General features: G+C 39.5%; 1 protein-coding gene across 2 annotated transcripts in view; it reads left to right on the forward strand.

The window, feature by feature from the left end:
- The first annotated feature begins 11938 nt into the window (after positions 1–11938).
- The window catches only part of FAM189A2 (family with sequence similarity 189 member A2), a 1031909-nt gene continuing 1022871 nt past the window's right edge, over positions 11939–20976 (forward strand). For both annotated transcript variants that reach the window (XM_044064351.1, XM_044064352.1), the window contains exon 1: positions 11939–12512. In XM_044064351.1, coding sequence (XP_043920286.1) covers positions 12204–12512 — 309 coding nt within the window. In that variant the 5' untranslated portion in view covers positions 11939–12203. The remainder of the gene's footprint in view (positions 12513–20976) is intronic.

Here is a 20976-nt window from a genome sequence, read left to right on the forward strand (position 1 = left end):
GCTAGATTTAATCAGCGTACTATTAGGCATAGATATAACTTTGCCTTTTACTATTATGGAAATAGGTTTAATTATAACATGTCTTCAGACTCTTGTCCTGCTTCTGGGGTGTGTAAGAGGCACAGGGATGCAGACAGGCCTCCGAGGTCCACAGCAAAGGATGTTACTCAGTTATTGCCAGTTGCTGGTTCGTCGGTCATCAGTGAGGTGCCGTTGCATCCCCTGTCATCCTCCTCTTTTGAACCAATTGCCTGTACCAACTCTGGTGTGGAGCTGATGGGGTCTTCAGAATTGCCAGGGACTGGACCTTCGGATACTGCTCCCTCAGTTGGGTCCGGAGCCGGTAGGCAGGTACCAGCTTCTGAGGGAGTTCTCAGGCCTTCACAGCTTCCTGTAAATGTGGATTCAGGTTTACATGCTAAGTCAAAGTCTAAGGCTCCAGCTAAAGTGAAGTGGCTAGCAGAGGCACCTTTTGATCAGGGTCCTAGGCCTCAGAGGCAGATGCTTAGGATGGCTGAAGATCTCTTAACTATGATCAGGGGTTCTCATCCCCCTCCTGACAAGAAGCCTAGATTACAGTCAGATTATGATTCTTCAGACCAAATTTCTGTTTCTTCTGCTTCTTCCCTTGAGCGGGATTATTCTTTTCCTCTTTATGAGGATTCTGATGCTGAAGATTCCTTTCCTTCCACCTCTCCTCCTGAGGATTATTCTTTTGGTGAAACTTTGCATGATATGAGGGTGCATTTTCACTGGGAAGGGCAGGAATTCTCTGAATCCAAGAAAAGGCTTAGGGATTTTCTTCTTCTCCCACAGCATAAGCCTCTGGCTATTCCCCCTGTATTGGACATTGTTGATGATGTTTTTTCGGAAGCTTCTCTCTCCTGATTCTTTTCCCCCTACTCCGGCCAAACCGGATAGGTATTATAGGGTTCCAGATTCTCATAAATTTATTTTTAAAAATCTTTTGCCTGATCCGGAAACAATTTCTCAGGGTCCTAAGGGTGTTAAAGCGGCCTCTGCTAAAAATCCTATTCCCTTTGACCGAGAGTCCAGGGCTTTGGAGAGATGGGGTAAAAAGGTTTATACTTCTGCTACATTGTCTATTAGGGCTTTGAACTGTCAATTTCATATGCTGAAGTATCAGCAATACCTTTTGTCTGTATTTCAACAAAAGATGTCAGCTGTGTCTATTAGTGCGGATAATCAGGAGTTACAGGATTTATTGCATGCTATTGAACAAGTGGGTAAACATACCCTGCATCGTGGTTTTGATTCTTTGGAAGCTTCTTGTAGGGCTGCAACAACTGGTGCTGTTATTAGAAGACATGCTTGGTTAAGGGATCATAGCTTGCCGTATCAGATTAAAGCCAAACTTTTGGATGCCCCTTTGCAGCACAATGTTCTGTTTGGGTCCAAAGCTGAAGAGGTATTGAAGAAAATGGAAGACAAAGCCAAATCTATGCAGACAGTTAAGGATTTTCTACAGGTGCAACCTCCTAGATTTAGCAGACACTGGCCAACTAAACCTTGGTCCTTTCCGGGCTCATACAGGTCTCAGAGAGGCAGATTCAGGCGTTCCAGAGGTAGGGGACAGTCACAGTCCCATTTTAGGAATAGGCAGTGGAGTGCCCCCTCTCCCAAGGGAGATGAAGATAAGTCTCAACCCTACCGAAAACCGTCTTTATGACTCTCCCTTTCTGGTTCCAGGGGCTCCTCCCCTGGAAGCTCCTTTGGGGGGAAGGATTTCTCTTTTTTATCAAAATTGGAGCCACATAACCCGGGACAAATGGGTTCTGGACATAGTCTCAAGAGGTTACAGATTTAATTTCCACACTTTGCCAAAACCGAACGGTTGGCCAGACCTGCCAAATCATCAGTGGGCAGAGGCACAACGGCAGGTTCAGTCCCTCCTGGCTATGAGAGCCATAGAATTGGTGCCAAATTTAGAAATAGGGCAAGGTTTTTATTCCAGACTTTTCCTGGTTCCCAGGAAGGAAAATTTGTGGAGACCAATCCTGGACCTTTCTGTACTAAACACCTTCCTAGATATACCAAAATTCAAGATGCTCACTCTGCAGCAGCTGCTGCCTACGTTGGACAAGAACGCTTGGATGGTGACTTTGGACTTAAAAGAAGCTTACCTGCATATTCCTATAAGGCAAGAGTGCAGAAGGTTTCTGCGTTTCAAAGCGGGCTTGAAACATTACCAGTTCTCTGTGCTGCCCTTTGGCTTATCTACTGCGCCCAGGGTCTTTACGAAGTGCCTGGCACCAGTAATGGCATTTTGTAGACAGAAAGGGATTCAGATTTACCCTTATCTGGATGACTTCTTCAAGTGGATGACAAAGACACTCTACTTCGGCATCTAGCCTATGTGCAGCGTCTTCTTCAGTGCCTCGGTTTCACAGTGAATCTAAAGAAATCAAACCTGGTACCCATGCAACAATTACTTTCCTGGGTGCTCTTCTGAGTACTTCAACCCAGATGGCTTCCTTGACACCAGACAGAAAAGTGCAACTGGCTTCTTTTTTCCGACACCTGGCTTCAATGAAACAGCTGACTGCAAGAAAAATTCTGCAGGCTTTGGGTTACATGGCCTCCTGCATTCTGCTAATACCATATGCAAGGCTGCATATGAGGAAACTGCAGTGGTACCTCAAGAGTGTCTGGTCTCAGCATTACCACAGTTTGGAAACAGTGGTCACGATTTTGCCTTGTCTCCAGCGAGAGTTTCTTTGGTGGGCCGAAGTCTGTCTACAGAACAAGGGAAAGCCGTTTTGTCCTCCGCCGACCAACCAAGTTTTGACAACAGATGCTTCAGATTATGCATGGGGAGCCCACATGCACGGGAGATGTCTTCAGGGTGTTTGGACGAAGGAGCAAACACACCTGCACATAAATTTGAAGGAGATGCTAGCTGTACAGAATGCCCTGATAGCCTTCAGGGACCTTCTTCTACCAGGACAGTTGTTGATACGGACAGACAACACTACAGTGATGTGATACATCAACAAGCAGGGGGGCTCTCACTCTTACCCCCTGTGCAGATTAGCCATGAATCTCTGGTACACTGCTCTGACCTGCAGTTTCGACTTACAGGCGCAATTCCTGCCAGGGAAAGACAACACTCTGGCAGATGCATTGAGCAGACGCATTTCAGATCCACACAAATGGATGTTGGATATTCGGATATTCAGGATGATTATAAAGGCTTGGGGATGTCTGGACATAGATCTCTTTGCATCCCCTCAGAATCATCAACTTCCAACATTCTGCACAAGGACCTACCACAAACTAGCATGGAAAGTGGATGCCCTCTCATTCAGTTGGAAACACCTCTCAGTATATGCTTTTCCTCCCTTTCCTCTTCTACCTTGGGTATTTCTGAAGATAAAACAGGACAGACTGCACATGATTCTACTGGCTCCCAATTGGCCTCGGCAATTCTGGTATTCCACTCTGATGAACTTGGTTCAGGAGCCTCCCTGGATTCTGCCTCAAATCCCTCATCTACTGTGTCAACCGGAAGGCCAGATACTGCACAGTCATGTCGAGACTCTGCATCTAGCTGCCTGGTGGATCCAGGGTCTGTAAACACCTCTGCCATTTCCATACAGGTACTGGATGTAATCCTTGAAGCTAGATGGCCCAGCACTAGAAAATCTTATGCGGTAAAATGGAAAAGATTTTGCTCCTGGAGTCAAGTCCAGGGTGGTGATTCTTCTGTTCCGAACATTCCTCTGATTTTACAGTATCTGACAGAGTTATTACATACGGGCCTATCTTTTTCGTCTGTTAAGCTTCATGCTTCTGCTATTTCTGCACATTACAATATGGATCCTCCGATTTTTTCCTCATCCATTACTTAAACAATTTCTTAGAGGGGCTAAGAATATTTGGCCCCCCTATAAGGGCTCCTGTTCCCACTTGGGACCTTAACTATGTTTTGGAGAAATTAACTTTGTCTCCTTTTGAACCTGCAGCTTCCACGGATTTAAAATTTTTGTCTTAGAAAACTGCTTTTCTTTTAACTATTACCTCTGCTAGAAGAATTTCAGAATTGCAAGCACTCATGGCTGTGGAACCCTTCCTTATTTTTCATCAGGATAGGTTATCTCTATGGACTAATCCCACATTTATGCCCAAGGTGGTTTCGGCAGTGGCCTTGACTCAGTCTATTCATTTGCCTACCTTTTATCCTAATCCTAAAAGTGAGGAAGAAAGTCTTTTGCACTCTCTAGACGTGCACAGACAGCTTTGTCTATACCTGGACAGGACCAAGATATTCCGGAAATCTGATCAGTTGTTAGTCGCTATGCTCCTACTGTTCAGGGAAAGCAATCACTAAGCAAACTATTTCCAAGTGGATTGCCCATTGCATCAAGTTCTGTTACTCTTATCATGGCAATCCGGTTCCTGTTAATGTTAGGACTCATTCTACCGGGCTACTGCTACTTCAGCAGCTTTTCTTTGCGGGGTTCCTACCAAGGATAAATTGGAAGCTGCTACTTGGAGTAGTGTACATACTTTTTCTAAGCATTACAACCTCCCTCTCTATTCTAAATCCAGGGCAGGTTTTGCTTCTGCGGTTTTGCAAGGTTTTGTGACCACTCTGTTTCTCCTGCATCCACCCTTTCTTAGCTTTGGGACTCAACCCTACAGTGATGACTGCAACAGTGAACCACGAAGGACATAGTACAGTTGTGTACTCTTACCATAAATGTAGATGTTTGAGTGTGTTCACTGTTGCAGTCCGGGTTACCCTCCCTCCTATCCCCTCTTTTTTTTCCTTGAGTATTGTCTGTTATGAGGTATTTTGGCTGATGAGGTTTTGGGCATGGTTTCTTTTTTAGCCTTTTCTTTCTGGGCACCTGACATCTGGGGCAAGAAAAACCGGGGAAATGGCGTCAGCTGAGTGACGCCGGGTGAAGTGCGACATCAACAGGCCAGACCCAGACTTTGAATGAACATCAAGGCTGCCTGGCTGCCTACAACCCATATGTTAACGCGATGCATACGACGCAGCATCACATCGACATTTAGATACAAAATTCTTTATACCTTCCGGCGCATTGACGTCAGGATAAATGCGACCTCAGCTGGCGCCCGATCCAGACTTTGGGATTCTGGCCGATCGGGGGCTGCTGCTGGCAGAAAGAACCCGACAGTGATGACTGCAACAGTGAACACACTCGAACATCTACATTTATGGTAAGAGTACACAACTGTACTTTTTGCCTGAACAAAGATAAGTAGTAAGCAAATTAGTCAACCTTAAAATTCAAATGGACCTGGACAACTTTTTAACTGACCTCTGTATTTACATGTCACGTTTTCACAGCATTAAGTGTTTTCCTTTTATTTAATTCCAGCCTAACCCATACAAAAATAAATAAATAAATAAAATAAAAAAAATATATACAAGTTTTACTGACTTATTTTCATGCCTGCATCTGATTTTTGAAGTTTCTCTGAACACCATTTTGGCCTTCCGTTAATTCTTATGCTATTTTTCTTTATATTTCATTTGTCACATGTTACATCATGTAGGCATATCTCTCCACCTCGTGGTATTTAAAATGATAGCACTGTCCCTTAAAAATGATAACAGTAGATCAGAAGGAGGAGCATTTTTTTGATTTTTCACAATAGAATGGCTTTTTATACTAGACCCTAAATAGTTCATGTTAGCGAATCTCCCCCTACCTCCACATAGCTGACCATCGGCTGCCAACAGCTTCTTTCCTGGTTCACAGGGTCTGCTGGACCTGCATTAGCCTCACACTGGACTCAACCTGACCCATGTCTGGGGCTCGTGAGGAGACTGAGAATGCTACTGCAACATGATACTGCTGCCGAGGAGTATGTCCTAGCTCCACCACATTCTGTGGGAGCATTGCAATTTTGCAGTGGCTGTCTTCAAGAGGTACATGCATGCTCCTGCACTTGAGCAACCTCTTAACTGAACAGTATACTGCTTGCAACACAGAGCTTGACAGGTGCCTCTCTCTTTCAGCCAGGATGGTTGAGCTGACATCAATTATTCAATCCCATCTTCCCTGGCATGGTCCCACCTGCACCTATGCAGCTAATCAAATATGAGTCATCTGGGGTGCCATGAGGCCACTGTTAAGGAATCTTTGTATAGGCTTAGTTTATTTAGTTAATAAGACACGTACCAACAAACAGGTCTGACTTTAAAGAACATCAGTATGTCCAGCAGGAGTAAGGCAAAACCTGATGGCCAAAAGAATAACAGTTGAGAGGTATGTCTATAGGTACTCCCTTCGTGGAAGGTAAGTGAGTACAGGAGGGATAGCTGCATCTAAAATATTTGCTAATTAACTCACTAATTTTAGCTTCATGGTCAATAAAAATCTGGTAATCAGTGCAATAGTAGCTAAAGACTTGCCATCTCAGTATTTTAAGTGCAAGCTGATAGCCAGAGAAGTCTTACTTCACACCTCCGCTAGAAACTATGGTTTGAGATGATTGTCCTGTGTTTGACTAAAACAGCTAAATCAGCAACTTTGATGAATAACATTCAGACGTACCTTCACTGAATTGTATGAGATGGCCACAAGCAAATATCAAAAGCCATCAAAGAGAATGCATTGGCAGTCTTGCCAAGGATAGTTAAGTGGGAAATCACAGTACTCAGTCAGTCAAAACCACTGGGGTGACACGGCCACAATAAAATTACTTTTCACCACAGTGCAGTCTGTTCCCCTAAAATTACATCAGAAAGGCTAGAGGTGTGACTGTAAAACAAAGTCATACCAGGATAGCATCCCCATCAGTACTTTTTGGAGTGTAACATATTAGAAAATACTGTTAATCACTTACAAATGATGCAAGGACATTGGTACATTAGAAAAGATGAATACTGTATATAATGAAATCATGTATTTTTTTCAATTTTATAATGCAGTTGTTCTTAAAGCTTCTGTTTTCTGAAAATATATTGAGACGCTGTGGTTCTTTGCTAGTGATATGTTAGCCTGCATGGATTATTGTAGTTACACTTTGCTTGTAACAGCAAGCAGACCCCAAACGCTACTGATAATGTGGATATCTAGCTTAATATTTTATGATACTCCTGGCAAACACAGTAAATGACGATGTCACTTCTACAGTGCCTTTGCCTGTCAAACAGGGAAGGTCTGCAAATCCGCTGGCATGTACTTCGGGGAACTGATGCAAACAGAGTGAAAATATCTATTGCTGAGTAAGGTACAGTAAAAACAAATGACCTATTTGTATGTCAGCTCTGTGCTCTCTGTAATGAAATACATACATCTCTTGGATGTTATCTTCCCACAGCTGTGTGTACTTTTGTATGGGAGAACACCACTTGTGTGTATATGTATTTGATGTTGCATGTATGAAGCTAAAAACAACTACATGGAGGTAAGAAATACGCCGTAGATGTTTTGGCAAACAAGATGTAACTACTGCTGTTATATTTTACAGCTACAGAAAAAATTGTGTTAGAAAATAAATGACCGTGAAGATAAAACTGGTCCAGTTGTGCTGTTCTATGATCTCACTACATATTGTGTTAAGTAAGACCTCTGTGTATACCTCAGATAAGTCCTCTTTGTCACTTTTGTTCATTTTCTTATAACAGAAAATCACTGTTCTGGTGTAGTGGTTAATAAGTTCACTTTTATTACTATTATGTTTAGGAATACAAATGTCTCTTGCTATGCCCATCCCCTTGTCTCCATTTGGTGTGTGCCTGCCAGGCATTTTGTTGTTTCTCCCAGAACTCTTGTCAGTATTGCTTAATGTGCTTCATGTCAGTGTTCCTGACGAAGGCACTCTGAGACAGCCATGTAATGTGTGCTTCTTGTTGCCCATCAGCACCCCTTATTCCAGCATCCTGTTTATCTATTTAACATTTGTTTACCGGGAAAGTCTAACTAGGAACGAGCCTATTTTCAGCAAAGGCCTGGGGAGAAACACTAAAGATGAATGCATTTCGAATGTGGGAGGAAACTGCAGCATCCAGAGTAAACCCTCGCAAACGCAGGGAGGACATGCAGACTCTGCGCAGAAGTTACTGCAGCTGAGAATTGAACTGCTATGAGATGAAAATGCTTACCTCTGCACCACTTTACCACCCTAAATGATAATGTCTATTCCATACAGATGTACACTGATTTACAGTTGTTAAGGAATGGAACTTCACTTTCATGGGCCGATGCCACAGGCAGAGGGCCTCTACACCCCTGTAAAGGCATTAATTACACATTAACACACACCCTAGAGAGAATTATTGTGCTTAGAGAATAGATTATCTGTAAAATTGTTGTGTTTTACTTATTTATTTTTTTAAGTACTGTATTATTTTTTTATAAGGGTAGCCACGGTGGTGCAGTGGTTAGCATTGTCGCCTCACAGTAAGAGGTTCTCCGGTTCGATCCTCGGCTGAGGTGCCTTCTGTGCGGAGTCTGCATGTCCTCCCTGTGGTCGCGTGGGTTTCCTCCGGGTGCTCCGGTTTCCTCCCACATCCCAAAGACATGCTGCAGGTGGATTGGACACTCTAAATTGGCCCTAGGTGTGAGTGCGTGCATGTGTGTGCCTTCTGTGGAAGGATGGGTGCCGGGCTGGCAACTCGACACCGTAAAACTCCACTGCCAATCATCAGCGGACAAGGTGATCCGCTGTGGCGACCCCTAACTGGGAAAAGCCAGAAGAAGATATATATTTTTGATGTAAAATAGTTCCTCTGCCTAATGTTTCAAACTTGCTGTAGTATATGTTAACAGTGTTAGAGGAAGCATTTTACATCCAAAATATAACACTTAAAGAATATCCAGGCATTTACTTTATTTTTTGGTCCCTTATTCCTAACATGTTTGGTTTGTTGCCAGTCATTGGAGATTGACGCTACGAAATGATGGCATACATCTGAGTTTCAGACTATTATTTTCTTCACAAAATTCATACTAACACAAATCCTTTTAAGTAAGCAAGTTTAATTTTATAAGAGCAATAATTAAATATGTTCCTATCTTTGAGCCTTTGTTCCTTCTTTATTTTAGGCTTTATCCAGATTTCTTCAGCTGAAAGGTCCAGAGGTATGCAAACATCTTTACTGTCATGCACACAGTCTCTTCTCACACACATCTCTGTTTCAGAAAATGTATGCTAACATAAACCTAATAATCAAGTAAAATGTGTTCTTATTTTGAGCCTTTGTCCCCCGTTTTTTTTGGTTTATCCAGATATTTTAATCTAAGAGTTAGTATACTTTTCAACTGTCCAGATTTTTGCAGAATGTCTACATTTTTGGCTTGTATGTTTGGGTCCCATCTTCATAAAATGTTTAGTTTTCTGGCAAATCACTGGGGATTGAAGTCATTAAATTATGACAGATATTTGAGTTTCAGACTTCATATCCTTTAGATAATACATGCTAATGGAAACCTTGTTGTTCTAGCAACATTCTAAGTTTATAAGAGTAATATTTAAAATCTGTTATTTTTGGTCATTTTTCCTTTGTAATGTATGGCTCTGTCCAGATTTCTTGTGCTGAGAGGTTGAGAGGTATGCAGACCTCTTAACTGATGCGGCTGCTGCCAGGAATCACTCTCAGTCTTCAGTGTCACACACCATCTATTCTGTCTCCATGCATGCATTCACTCACGCATGCAGACAGAAATATAAAGACACAAACGCACACATTTTTTTGGTTTCATTTATTTTACACTCACTAAACAGCAAAAGCTCTGCTTAGCAAGTGTAAGATAACAACTCGATCGATCTCTCACTCTCATACATGGATGCACTTTCACACACAAACATAAACACATACTGTAAACAGTTTTTTTTATTTTGCACTCACTAAACAGCAGAAACGCTGCTTAGTGAGTGTAAAATAATGGCGGCCATTAGGCTTTTTCAGTCCAAGCTCCACAGTAGCTTGATATGCTGCCGTGAAACAGCAGACTCGTTTTTCAGCGGGCATTACTTGTGCATTAATACTCTGCTGGAGAACGTTTGCTCTCCAATCAGTTGCTGATGTACAGTTTGCCATTCTATAAGTTTAATTCCTAGGCAATGTAGTGATTTTATTATACTTTTTGCTACATATGTTTAACCACAATTAAACTGTACTTAAAAGTAATTGAATTAAACAAACTGAACATTTTACAAGTAATAAATACAAGAATAAATATGAGTTATGTTTTGGCCTAAAGTGGCACACTGTATGAAATCTTATGTTTTTTTCTTTTTTAAATCTTTTTCAGTACTCAGAAAGACCAGGAAAATGGGAAAAGTGTGTCCTTTGTCATACTCGTTAACTGCAATATCCTGTGGTTGTTAACCAGTCATCTGGTATAGTACCCTGGGATTTTATTTCTAAATTGTATTACCCCATTCAGTTTAGGACAGGAAATGAATTGCCACACTGTACCTCGCTTCTTAGTCTGTTAGTAGTCACTCCAGTTTTCTTTGAAGCCTTTGTCCCTTTATATGTCCTTCACAACCTACTGCAAGCAGCAGTGCTACACTCTGTTCTGACATCTTCTCAAGAGTAATAACTGTTGGAAAAAAGCACTCCCCTGGTGGCACTATACATGATGTCTGCCATTTCCAATCAGAGCAAGACAGTTTTATGCATAAAAGCAAATGCCGTCTTGAAGATCCATAGATGAATAAACAGAAAAATGCGTGCAGAGATACAAACCTTCCTTTTTGGAGGCATCATGGAAGATCTGTAAATTACCCTGAAAAAAAATTAAATGTACAGTGAAGACGGTGGTTTAGTTGCCTTCTGATGCTATGTCTTCAGGTATTTAACAGTTAAAAGGATTTGCTGAAACTGAACCTGAAGCAGAACTGAATGTTCCTGTTTCCCTTCAAAAACAGCCAGCTGTGATTTTCTTGTAGGATCTGCCCACTATAAAGACATCAGTTGTTTTTTCACTGTGCAGAATAATAATGTAACTTTCCAGGTAGTCCCTTAAGATTTCTCCCAGGAAGTTTTGATAATAATTTAAGTTGTACACAGAAGCATTTAAAATGATAATGTATTTCCCTGTTTCTGTGCGAACAATTAGTGGACTGGAATCAGTATTAGTCCATCTCTGCTCCCACATCTTCAGTAACAGGAGTGCAAGCTAGGTCTTAGTTATGTTGCTTGATAGCTTTACTTTTGTTAATGTTATCATTAGTCAAACTGCCTCCTCCCCCTGCCCCTCCCCCACCAAAACAAATAAAAAAAAGACAAAATGGATCAGCTCAGAATAGACAGCACATTTTGCCCATACTACTGTACCATTTACAACCCCCACCCTCTAAAATAATGCTCCCTGCTCACTTTTCCTCTTTGTTCTTATCTGCATTTGATCCATTTTCCAATATGCCATTCTTTTATTTGCTTTCTGCAATCTATGAGGGAAGGGATGGAGAGAGAGAGAGAAAAAAAATAGAAAACTTACATTTCCTGCAGTGCTGTATATTGCTTTGAATCTCTAATAAAATAATGTATTATTTCACAAACTTGGTTTGTAGCAGTTGTGTGAAACTAAAAGCTACTGTATTTTTTCTGTATAATTGACATGACTCTGTGACCACTAAAAACAAACCACCAAAAGTGCATCAGAATGTCTGTAAACAATACTAGTAATAGCAGTTTTGATTTATATTAACAAAATATCCATTTTGTTTTATAAATAATACAAACTTGCTAATTTGGCATAGTGTACTGAATAAATGGACGTAAATTTGAACTTAATATGTTTGAGAGAGTGGACTTGAGATTCCCAGCACTGGAGGAGTTAATTTAAAACAGAAAGCATTAGTTTAGTCTATGGCCTTGTCTTGTGCTGATCTCTCTAGCTTAGACCTCCCTAGTTTGTCTCCGTGCCAACAATGTGAAATGCAATCCAAACACTCTGCTGCTGCTGCTGCTCAGGAGTTATTTTAAAACTTCAGGCTGAGCAGAGTGAAAACAACGGACAAGCTTAGCAGTGGAAACAGTTAGATTAAAAGTTGACAAGAAAATCATGGTTGGAAAATTACGTTTTTGTTCCTGTCCTGTTCTGCTGCCTACTGCTTTGGTATGACTGGTTGATGACTGATGACCTGAACATTTTGTTGCTTTATTTCCCTGACTATAAGTGTCTCACAGATACACATTCAGTTATATTTTAGCAGATTGCTCATCAGCTTCCTGTTCCCTTTACATGTCTCTGCCGGTGGTACTCCCAGGCTCCTGTTGTCCTGTTGCTGGACTTTCAATGACTTCTCAACACACTGACCTGTCTTCTAGGTCACGTCTTCGATGTTTGCTAGCACCTGCTGCTCGCCCTGTACCTGCATCGATTTCATCATCCAGAACTAGTACTGCACTCCTACCAGGTAGACCATTGCTTTCCCTTGGTTTTCTTCAGCTGGTACTTGGCTGCTCCATGCTGGCTTTGAGTTTTGGGGCACTCTCCCTTAGTGGCTCTCCACAGGTCAGGAACTCATGTCCTTTTTGGGCTGGATCATCGGTAAGTTGTTAATGAACATAGAATGAACACACACACAAAAAAAATCAGAGACATTTGCAGTGCTATACTTGCTTGAAGACATGCACGCGTGCGCACACACACACACATTATATTGCACTAAGCTATATAAAGCAGTACATAGCTCCTTACAAAGTGTTTTGGCTTAAAATATTTTTTGTTGTACTTTTTTGTCAGTGAAAATGTACCTTCTATAGAACTATATGTTGTAACAACCTGACATAAAGCACAAATCAAGCCAAGAGACTTACTGAATGCGCGTCTGTTAATCTGATTTATATTACAATGGTGTTAAAAAGTGTGTAAAAAAGTATCATTTTTGGTGAGCATCACTAAAGCTATAATGGTCCTATATTCCATGACGATAATGACAGATACATGTCATGTACCATTACCTCTTAAAAAAGCACTGCCACCTGCTATCTAAAGTCAGATCGTTACCTACCACAGGCCATGGTGACAGCAGGCATCTATTCTGTGAATGTACATAGTGTGTGACAATTGCAGTGAAGAAAAGGTCTGTATCATTTGCAGATATGCTACTGATACTTTAAGTGAATGTGCTTATATGAGAGGAGTGTGGAACTGAAAATTTATCACTGCACACACACAGACTTGCACACCCTTCACACTAGACAGGAAGTTATATAGTAGAGCCATATTGTATATAGAACCAGAGGAGAGCGTGAGTGAGGGTCAGTGAGTGTGGATTAGGCCTCATTTGCACTTAATGTTGTTTCTTTTCTTTGTGTTGACAAGAAAGCCATTCTTCGGACATTAGATTATACTCATACAACTTTCCTCCACGTTTTGAAGTGGTACAGTTGTTCTGTGACCTTGATGCTCAGGGTAGTTAACATTGTTTTGTGGAGAGAAATAATGAAAGTTGTGGAAATCCTTACTTATTTTGAGGCTAGTTGCCACAGAAAATTTTGCAGAATTGATAAAGGCTGTCTCAAGCCGAAACCGGTTTGTTTTTTGTGATGGCTTACAACCATCACTTTTGGATGACATATGTTTAAATAAAAGTGAAATTTCAGCGATCCTCTATGTGCTGGTCTAATTTTGTGGATGCATATATTTATTGAGACCATGCACGTTGTCCTTCGTGCGTGAACACTTTGTATTTGCTAGTTGCCCACAGTGCCTAGTCAGATGTGTTTTCATGCATATTTATCCCATTCTCCTTCACATATATGATACATAACTCTTCCTAACTAAGCTTATGTTGCCTCAGAATACCTACTCTGCAATGTAAGTTTATGTTTTCTTCTGAACAACTTCTTGGAATGCATATAACTTTACTCTTTTTAACTTATTCTCCTGACATTTAATCCACATCAGATTGTATTGTTTTGAATGCTTCTTGAATTTTTGAGCTTAAATGTGTTAAATGTTTTATCTTTTACTCTGTATAAGTATTATTGTAGTTTTTTGTATGTACCTGCTTTCGTCTGTATTGGAGCTTTCCTCCCCAGGAATCCATTGAAAACGGGTTCTTTTGGCCCAATGGACTATCCTGGTAAACCAACTGCAAATAAATAAATAAAATAAATAAATAAATTTACCCATATGGCATATTAGCAGGTGCACCTTGGTCCTTTTCATCTACACATGGCCAGCAGCAGGCAGTAGGAGCCTGTCAATTACAAATGCTTGAAATCTACATTGTGAATAAAACAAAACTACAGTCTGAAAATTTAGTTTGAGTACTCCCCATGCATTCCTTAATTCCACTGCTGAACCCATGTCATGAGTACAGGAAGAAACTTTGGTTTCCACAACTCATTTCTCGGAATCAAAAGGCTGTCTATCAATAGCAATTTTTGTGAGGGGTGTAGAGTGTCACTAGACAACTGTCATGAAGTATTAATTCAGCGACAGGGTTGACAAGTGATGAAGTGACATACTGACAGGAATGGATGCTATGACTGTGCTTGTTATATATGAAAAAAGACCCCATTTACTCTAGGACAACCAGCCTGCCTTTAAAGGAGGCGCAAGCCGACATTAAGGCAGAATTTTGATAGTTCATCTGGCTGTGTTAGCAGTGCACATCTGAGGATGGCTTAACTTGCTTGAAACCATATAAAAAAAATTGTTGTAAAATGTAGTCTAAGAATTTCCCACAGTGTGGAACCCTAATTTGTACTCCAAGACATCTGCATGTGTGCCATATTGGAACACCGCCACTCCATCATGATTTAAGTGGCTATATACCTTTAAGTATGGAATCATTAGTCATTCATGCCTTTTTATTGCTGTATTGTAGAAGTACCCATTAGTAACACAGAGACTTAGGAATGTTATAAATTTTTAAACAGGAACCACATACATCTTAAAGCTATAGACCATTTGTTAACTGCACAAGTGAGAGGAAGGACATTTCAGCATATTACAGCAGCTTTACTATTGCTCGAAAAGGTATTTCCAAATGAATGCATTTCTCTACAGCTGTAATTTCATGTATCTGTAGGGCAATGCTAAGATTAAGGGCTGCCTCCTAAACAATAGGCAGTGTTTCTGTCTGCCCGTTTCCCTGTCATTATTTAAAAAAAAAAATGCTTTGCTGTATAGTGTTTCTTGACTTCCTACTGATTCAGTAAAAAAAAACAGGTCTGATGTATATGTGGGGTATCCTATGTGAGAGAAAATCTGCTTTATTTGACTAGAAAAAGGAATCAGTTACTTTTTATTTTTATATGTATGCATGTATTTAGTTATTTATTTCCTTTTCCATTTGCTTTTATTAACTAGGGCAGAACACTGATCCAAAGCATTTTCAGACTCAGCCTGGCTATGATTTAGGGCATCTGCCTGTGATTTTTAAACCATGTTCCCGATTTAAAGGTCAAGAGGTTGTGAATTATAAATGCATGTGTATCCCCAAATACATTTTATTTGCACTGGGATTAATAATAATTTTACACCCACTTACCAGAAACTAGGCAGATAAAGACTCATTCACAGAAATGGTGGAAGTGTGATTCATGAAATGGATCACATGATAAACTATATTAGAGTCACAAAGAACCAATAACAGCTTTATTATAGGTTAAGGCAGAAGGCTGAGTGCAGAGTAAGGCAACCTGTACTCCTGCAGCATGTTAACACAAGATATGTGTAAAATGGACTAGGGAACAGGCAGTTATATATTGTAGTACATGGTGTGCACTGTGACTTATCATTTGGTTGTAAATTTTGGACATTAGCATCAGGCAAACATGCATGCATACGTACACAGGGCAGGGCTCACAACAGTAGTGTTTAACATGAAGTGCAGTCCATTAAATTATACTGTGATGACACTAGTGTACACAATGACATTTTATGCACCCAGCACAAATATGCTGGGTATGTACCAACTAGTATCCTACCATCCCTGTGTGTTTGTATGTATTGAACACTATCCTACCATTACCACAGTACAATGAAAATGTAATTGAGATTAATTATTGGCTTAGCTACTGGTGGCATTCTACAGAGATCCAATGTATATCAGCCTGGGTGGAGATAATTGACTACCTTTTGCTAGGGATGTCTTATACCTCTCCCCTCTTGACTTCTGTATATAAATTGCACAAGATGTTTTCTTCTCTCAGTATTTTTTTAGGCAAGGTTAGTCTTTTCAAATTATCTATGTAACCAAACAAATCATGGCTATATATAGGTAGTATTGCTGAATGCTAGAAACCTAAATGAGAACTTGCATTCCTTGAAAGCACTCTTAACAATTGAAAATATAGATATCTATGTAATTACTGAAACGTGATTTCAGAACAATGATAGCACCCCAACAGTGTGGAGTTCCAATGCCTACCACTCTTTCAGACTGAAAGCTGAAAATGACAGTGTTATTGGAGGTGGTGTGTCCATATCTGGAATAAGGTCAATTCTCTCCAGACTCTTAAGGCAGGACAACAACCTTGAACTCGTCCAGATCCTTCTCATGGTAAATAAAACTCCATACCACATCATAGCCAAGTAATGTACCTCTACATATCACTTACAGCCCTTGAGGCATAGCTAAACAAACGGATATCCCTCCATATCAAGGCTAGCACTATTCTTTTGGGAGACTTCAACTGTCATTCCATTATTTGGGAAATCAAGTAAGCAAGTAGAAGGATTCTTAGACTTCATTAATAGCTGTTTAGACAAACTAGTTCAAATCCCAACTAGGGGTCACAAAATGCTGGACCTGAATCTCAGTAGTATAGCCCCCTCCCGCATACTCTTCACCTACACTTATCATATCACACTGTTAATTAACACTAACTATGAGGGTGAATCCTGATTTATCACCAAAACTTCCTGCCTTTAGACTACTCTAAGGTAAACCTACTCTAGCTTATTGATGACCTACTGAAATGTAAGCACTATCCTAACTTCAATGACGACGTCTTGCACATTGCCACATTTGTGGATAATTTGTATGACAACCTCAAAGCATGCACTGAGGAGTAGAATTCCAAAAGACATAAATACAACTCCCATTTAAAACATAAACCCCTATGGTGTAACCCTAGTATAAATAAACTATACATAAACAGTAAGAGGAATAAACCCATAGCCTGTAAGAGCAAACTAAGCATCCGGTCATCTACAGGGGAACTGAAAAAGGTCAACAAAGAACTTAGAAGCAAAATCAAATCCTCCAAAAGCATGAATTGAAAATAGCTACCTATACTAAGGACAACAATAAAACTTTCTTTAGGTTTGTCAGAACCTTTGAGATAATACCCAATGCTACATAGAGATGATTCATAACAATAACATACTCATCTCCTGAGGACATAGCCAACATATTAGTGGACAAATTCAGCTCAAATTTCCTCCCCTATGTAAGTAGAAGTACAGGCAATAACATACGTCTTAGCATGGATAACCTCAATTTCAAGTTAACTAAGGCCTAGGTTAGCAGCTGGTCTATTTGGCACAAATGTTCCTTACAGGGGCAGGGGGGTTAAACTTCATCATTTGAAGATGTATATAGTTATGTGTATTTACATTGAGTTAACAGGTTCTGGGGTGTGTTTAGAGTTTTGTTTGAGGTTTTTTATTAAAACAAAGTCTTGTAAAATCTGACATAGGTTCCACTGTTGATAAGAAAAAAAAATGTTGAAAGGGTTAACCTACCAAACATTAATGGGTGCATGTAGCACAAAAGCTGGAAATAGACATTTTAAAAAGCTAATGTATATCATTGGTGGGAATATTAACTTTTTACCGTAATGGTGACACTTTCAATATTATCTTGGAATGTAAATGGTCTTGCAAGTATAGACAAAAAGGAAATAATACTTAATTATATTAAGAAATACAGAGTGCAAATAGCTACAGGCAACACATTTGGAAGGAACTGAGCATGTGAATTTGATAATGAAAGGATTTCAGAATGGATATTATGCAGAACATCAGGGACAAAGGAAAAAGAGGAATACTTATAATTGCTGAATTAGTAATAGAAGAGGAACAAAAGATAATGTCAAAGGAAAAATATACTTTAAAAATTATCAAAACACGGTAGGTTCAGGTTAAGGCACTTTAATCTTGCAGCAAGGAGACAAAAACGTGCTAATACAGAGTTTGTCTAACCAGAAACAGGAAATGCATTCATTGTTATAGGTTATCAAATTAATCCTGTCCTACCATGCTGACGTAACAGATTACCACCTTTTCATCATCATCTGCTGACCATCTTTCCCATGATTTTCTGCTGATTTAAACAATTTTTATGTGAAACTTCCTGAGTAAAACAACATGGCCTTGGTTACTTTCAGTTAGATACTTGTTATGTTACATTCAAGATACTATAGCTAAATCAAACACAATGCTAGCAGTTCATTTCTCTAATAATCCTTTGTCTACCTTATCTCTAAACTACAGCAGCTGCAGAGGTTCCCATCTTCTAAACAAGGCTGTTTGTCCAGAATCATTACATTTATAAAATGGTATATTCATATGCTTCTGACCTAGCAGATAAACACCTGCTTCTCAAGTACATTTCCACAAGGCATAAACAAGAATATTGCTGTGCTAGCAGTTACTAGGTCAGAGGGCAACTTGCAAGTTTCAGTAAGCATGCTGCAGTTTTAGTAAAGCATATTTTCAGTCTCATATGAAACTCAATTTATATAAATCACAGTGCATGAGAAATAGAATGAAAAGCATAGTAAAAACACTTGATTATTAATTCGGCATTAAGCATATACATATTAATACATATTTTTCTAACAGATAATAATTGTAGATCTTTAATAGTAAGGAGCTACTTGCAAGGGATGATGATTACACTGGCATGTATTTATATTCTACCTAAAACTGCTATTTTGGAGCTTAATAAAATTTTGGGAGAGATGATCAGCTTTCAGCAGGAAGTATTACTTACAAGGCGGGGACTGGAATATGATTTGCAGCAATGAAGATTTATGGGTGGGGACAAGAAGGGAAAATGTAACAAAAGATCTGAGCAATTTATGAAAATATTTGGTATGAAATCAGTCATAGGAACTAATAGAGAATTCACATATTATTCCCCAAGGTAGAGTAACTGGGCTACACTTGACAGAAATTATAGTTCACAGGAACATGTGCATTTAATTGCAAACTTTGATACACATCCGATAACTATTTCAGATCATGCATCAGTAATTACAAGGATAAAAATGCAGAGCAATGAAGTAAAGATGAGACACTGGTGCTTCCCCACGTACCTGTTAAAACTGAGGAATTTAAGGAATGGCTGGGTGAAATTATCAGGCAGTTATTAGGGAACATAGAAAGTACTTCAGAAAGTATAGCTCATGAGTGAGATAAAATGAAAGTGGAGTTTAAAAATAGGGTATAAATAAAAGAAAAAGAGATCTGGTTAAGAAGTAATAAGAACTATTTAGGGGGCTTAACAAAGGTTCAGGTATTACAAAGTAAGGGGAATCTCAGAGAACAAGAAGAGGCACAAGTGCAGTGTGCTAAGAAAATAAGGAAGTACCTGGATAATATGCACAACTTTAAAAGATTCCTGTTAAGCAACTTTTTTTTTGATAGTAACTCCAGAGCACAAAAACATTTGGCACAATGACTTGAGCAACAGAAAGTAGAAAGGGTTGTTACCTAACTTAAGGAGTCTAAAACAAGAAAAATAACCAGAGATCATGTAGAGATATTAGAGGTATTTTGGAAATGCTGTGAACATTTGTATAAAGGAGAGAAGTAGCGAAATCAAGAAAATGCACAAAAGGAAATATTTCTGGAAGACTTAAATTACACCAAGGTTAGAGGTAGATGAAGCTCAACAACTAACAGTTAAGAAAGGAGGAGATGAGATAAAAATTGTTATGTTTAACCGATCTGCAGGAAGGTCTCCAGGAACAGATGGTATTCCGGTTGAAGTTTGGAAGCTAGAAGGGAAAAAAGTGATAAAGACCTGGAAGGGTTTTTTTAACAGTATTTTAATTGGAGGGGAGGCACCAGCATCTTGGAAAAAATGTGTTGGCTGCAATGCCAAAAAAAAAAATGGTAAAGCTCCATCTGATCTAGTTTCATGTAGGCCCATTTCATTTTTAAACCATGATTATAAAATGTTTATGGCAAAGGTGATGCCAAAGTTAATCGAACTAGACCAATGTGGTTTTGCCGAGGGGAGACAAACATTTGACAACATTAATAAAACAATGATGATCCACAGGGGAGCAGAGTATAAGAAAATGCTGCTGTTATTGGCGAGTCCTGATGCAGAGAAAGCATTTGCCAGAGTAAATGTGGATTTTTATGAGTAGGGCAATGGTAGCATTTGCATTTCTTGATACAATAAGGTCAATACTCTGTCAGCAAAATTGCTTAGAAACAATACATGCAGAAAATGTTTAATGTTGCTTAGTTTATATGATATATAACAACAGATGTGAAGTATAATGTTTGTAGTCATCCCACTCTGCAAAGGGGTCAGCCTTTGATACCATCTCACATTCTGGCATTATCAATAAGCTAATTGAACTAAGTGTTATTCCTGATAGAACCCAAACTATTAGTGTTGAAAGCATGTTCTCATCAAAATGAGTAGCTTCTAGCATCCCCCCAGGGATTGGTCCTAAGACCACTTCTCTGATGTCAAAGCCAATATCAGATGCTAGGTGTGTAGATCAATGTGTGTGTATGCACCTTTAAGAAGCTACCCAAAGGACATGGTGTTAGAGGTGGCATGGCTAAAACAACTTAAGGCACTTGCTTGGAACTGGTGGAATATACAGGAGTGAATCATCCCTACTGTACGTATACTTCGCAAAACAGGTCAGAAATTAATTTCAGATATTAAAACTTGCTCAGCATTATTTCTTATTTACAAAATATGAAACAAGGCATACAGAATGTTCTAAACAATATTCGCATAAACCGATATGTATGATATTGATAAAAATATTCAAATTACTACAAAAAAATGTTTGAA

This window comes from Protopterus annectens, chromosome 2.part2 (assembly GCF_019279795.1).
Source record: "Protopterus annectens isolate FY-2018-M chromosome 2.part2, PAN1.0, whole genome shotgun sequence".
In the NCBI taxonomy this organism is placed as follows: Eukaryota; Metazoa; Chordata; order Ceratodontiformes; family Protopteridae; genus Protopterus; species Protopterus annectens.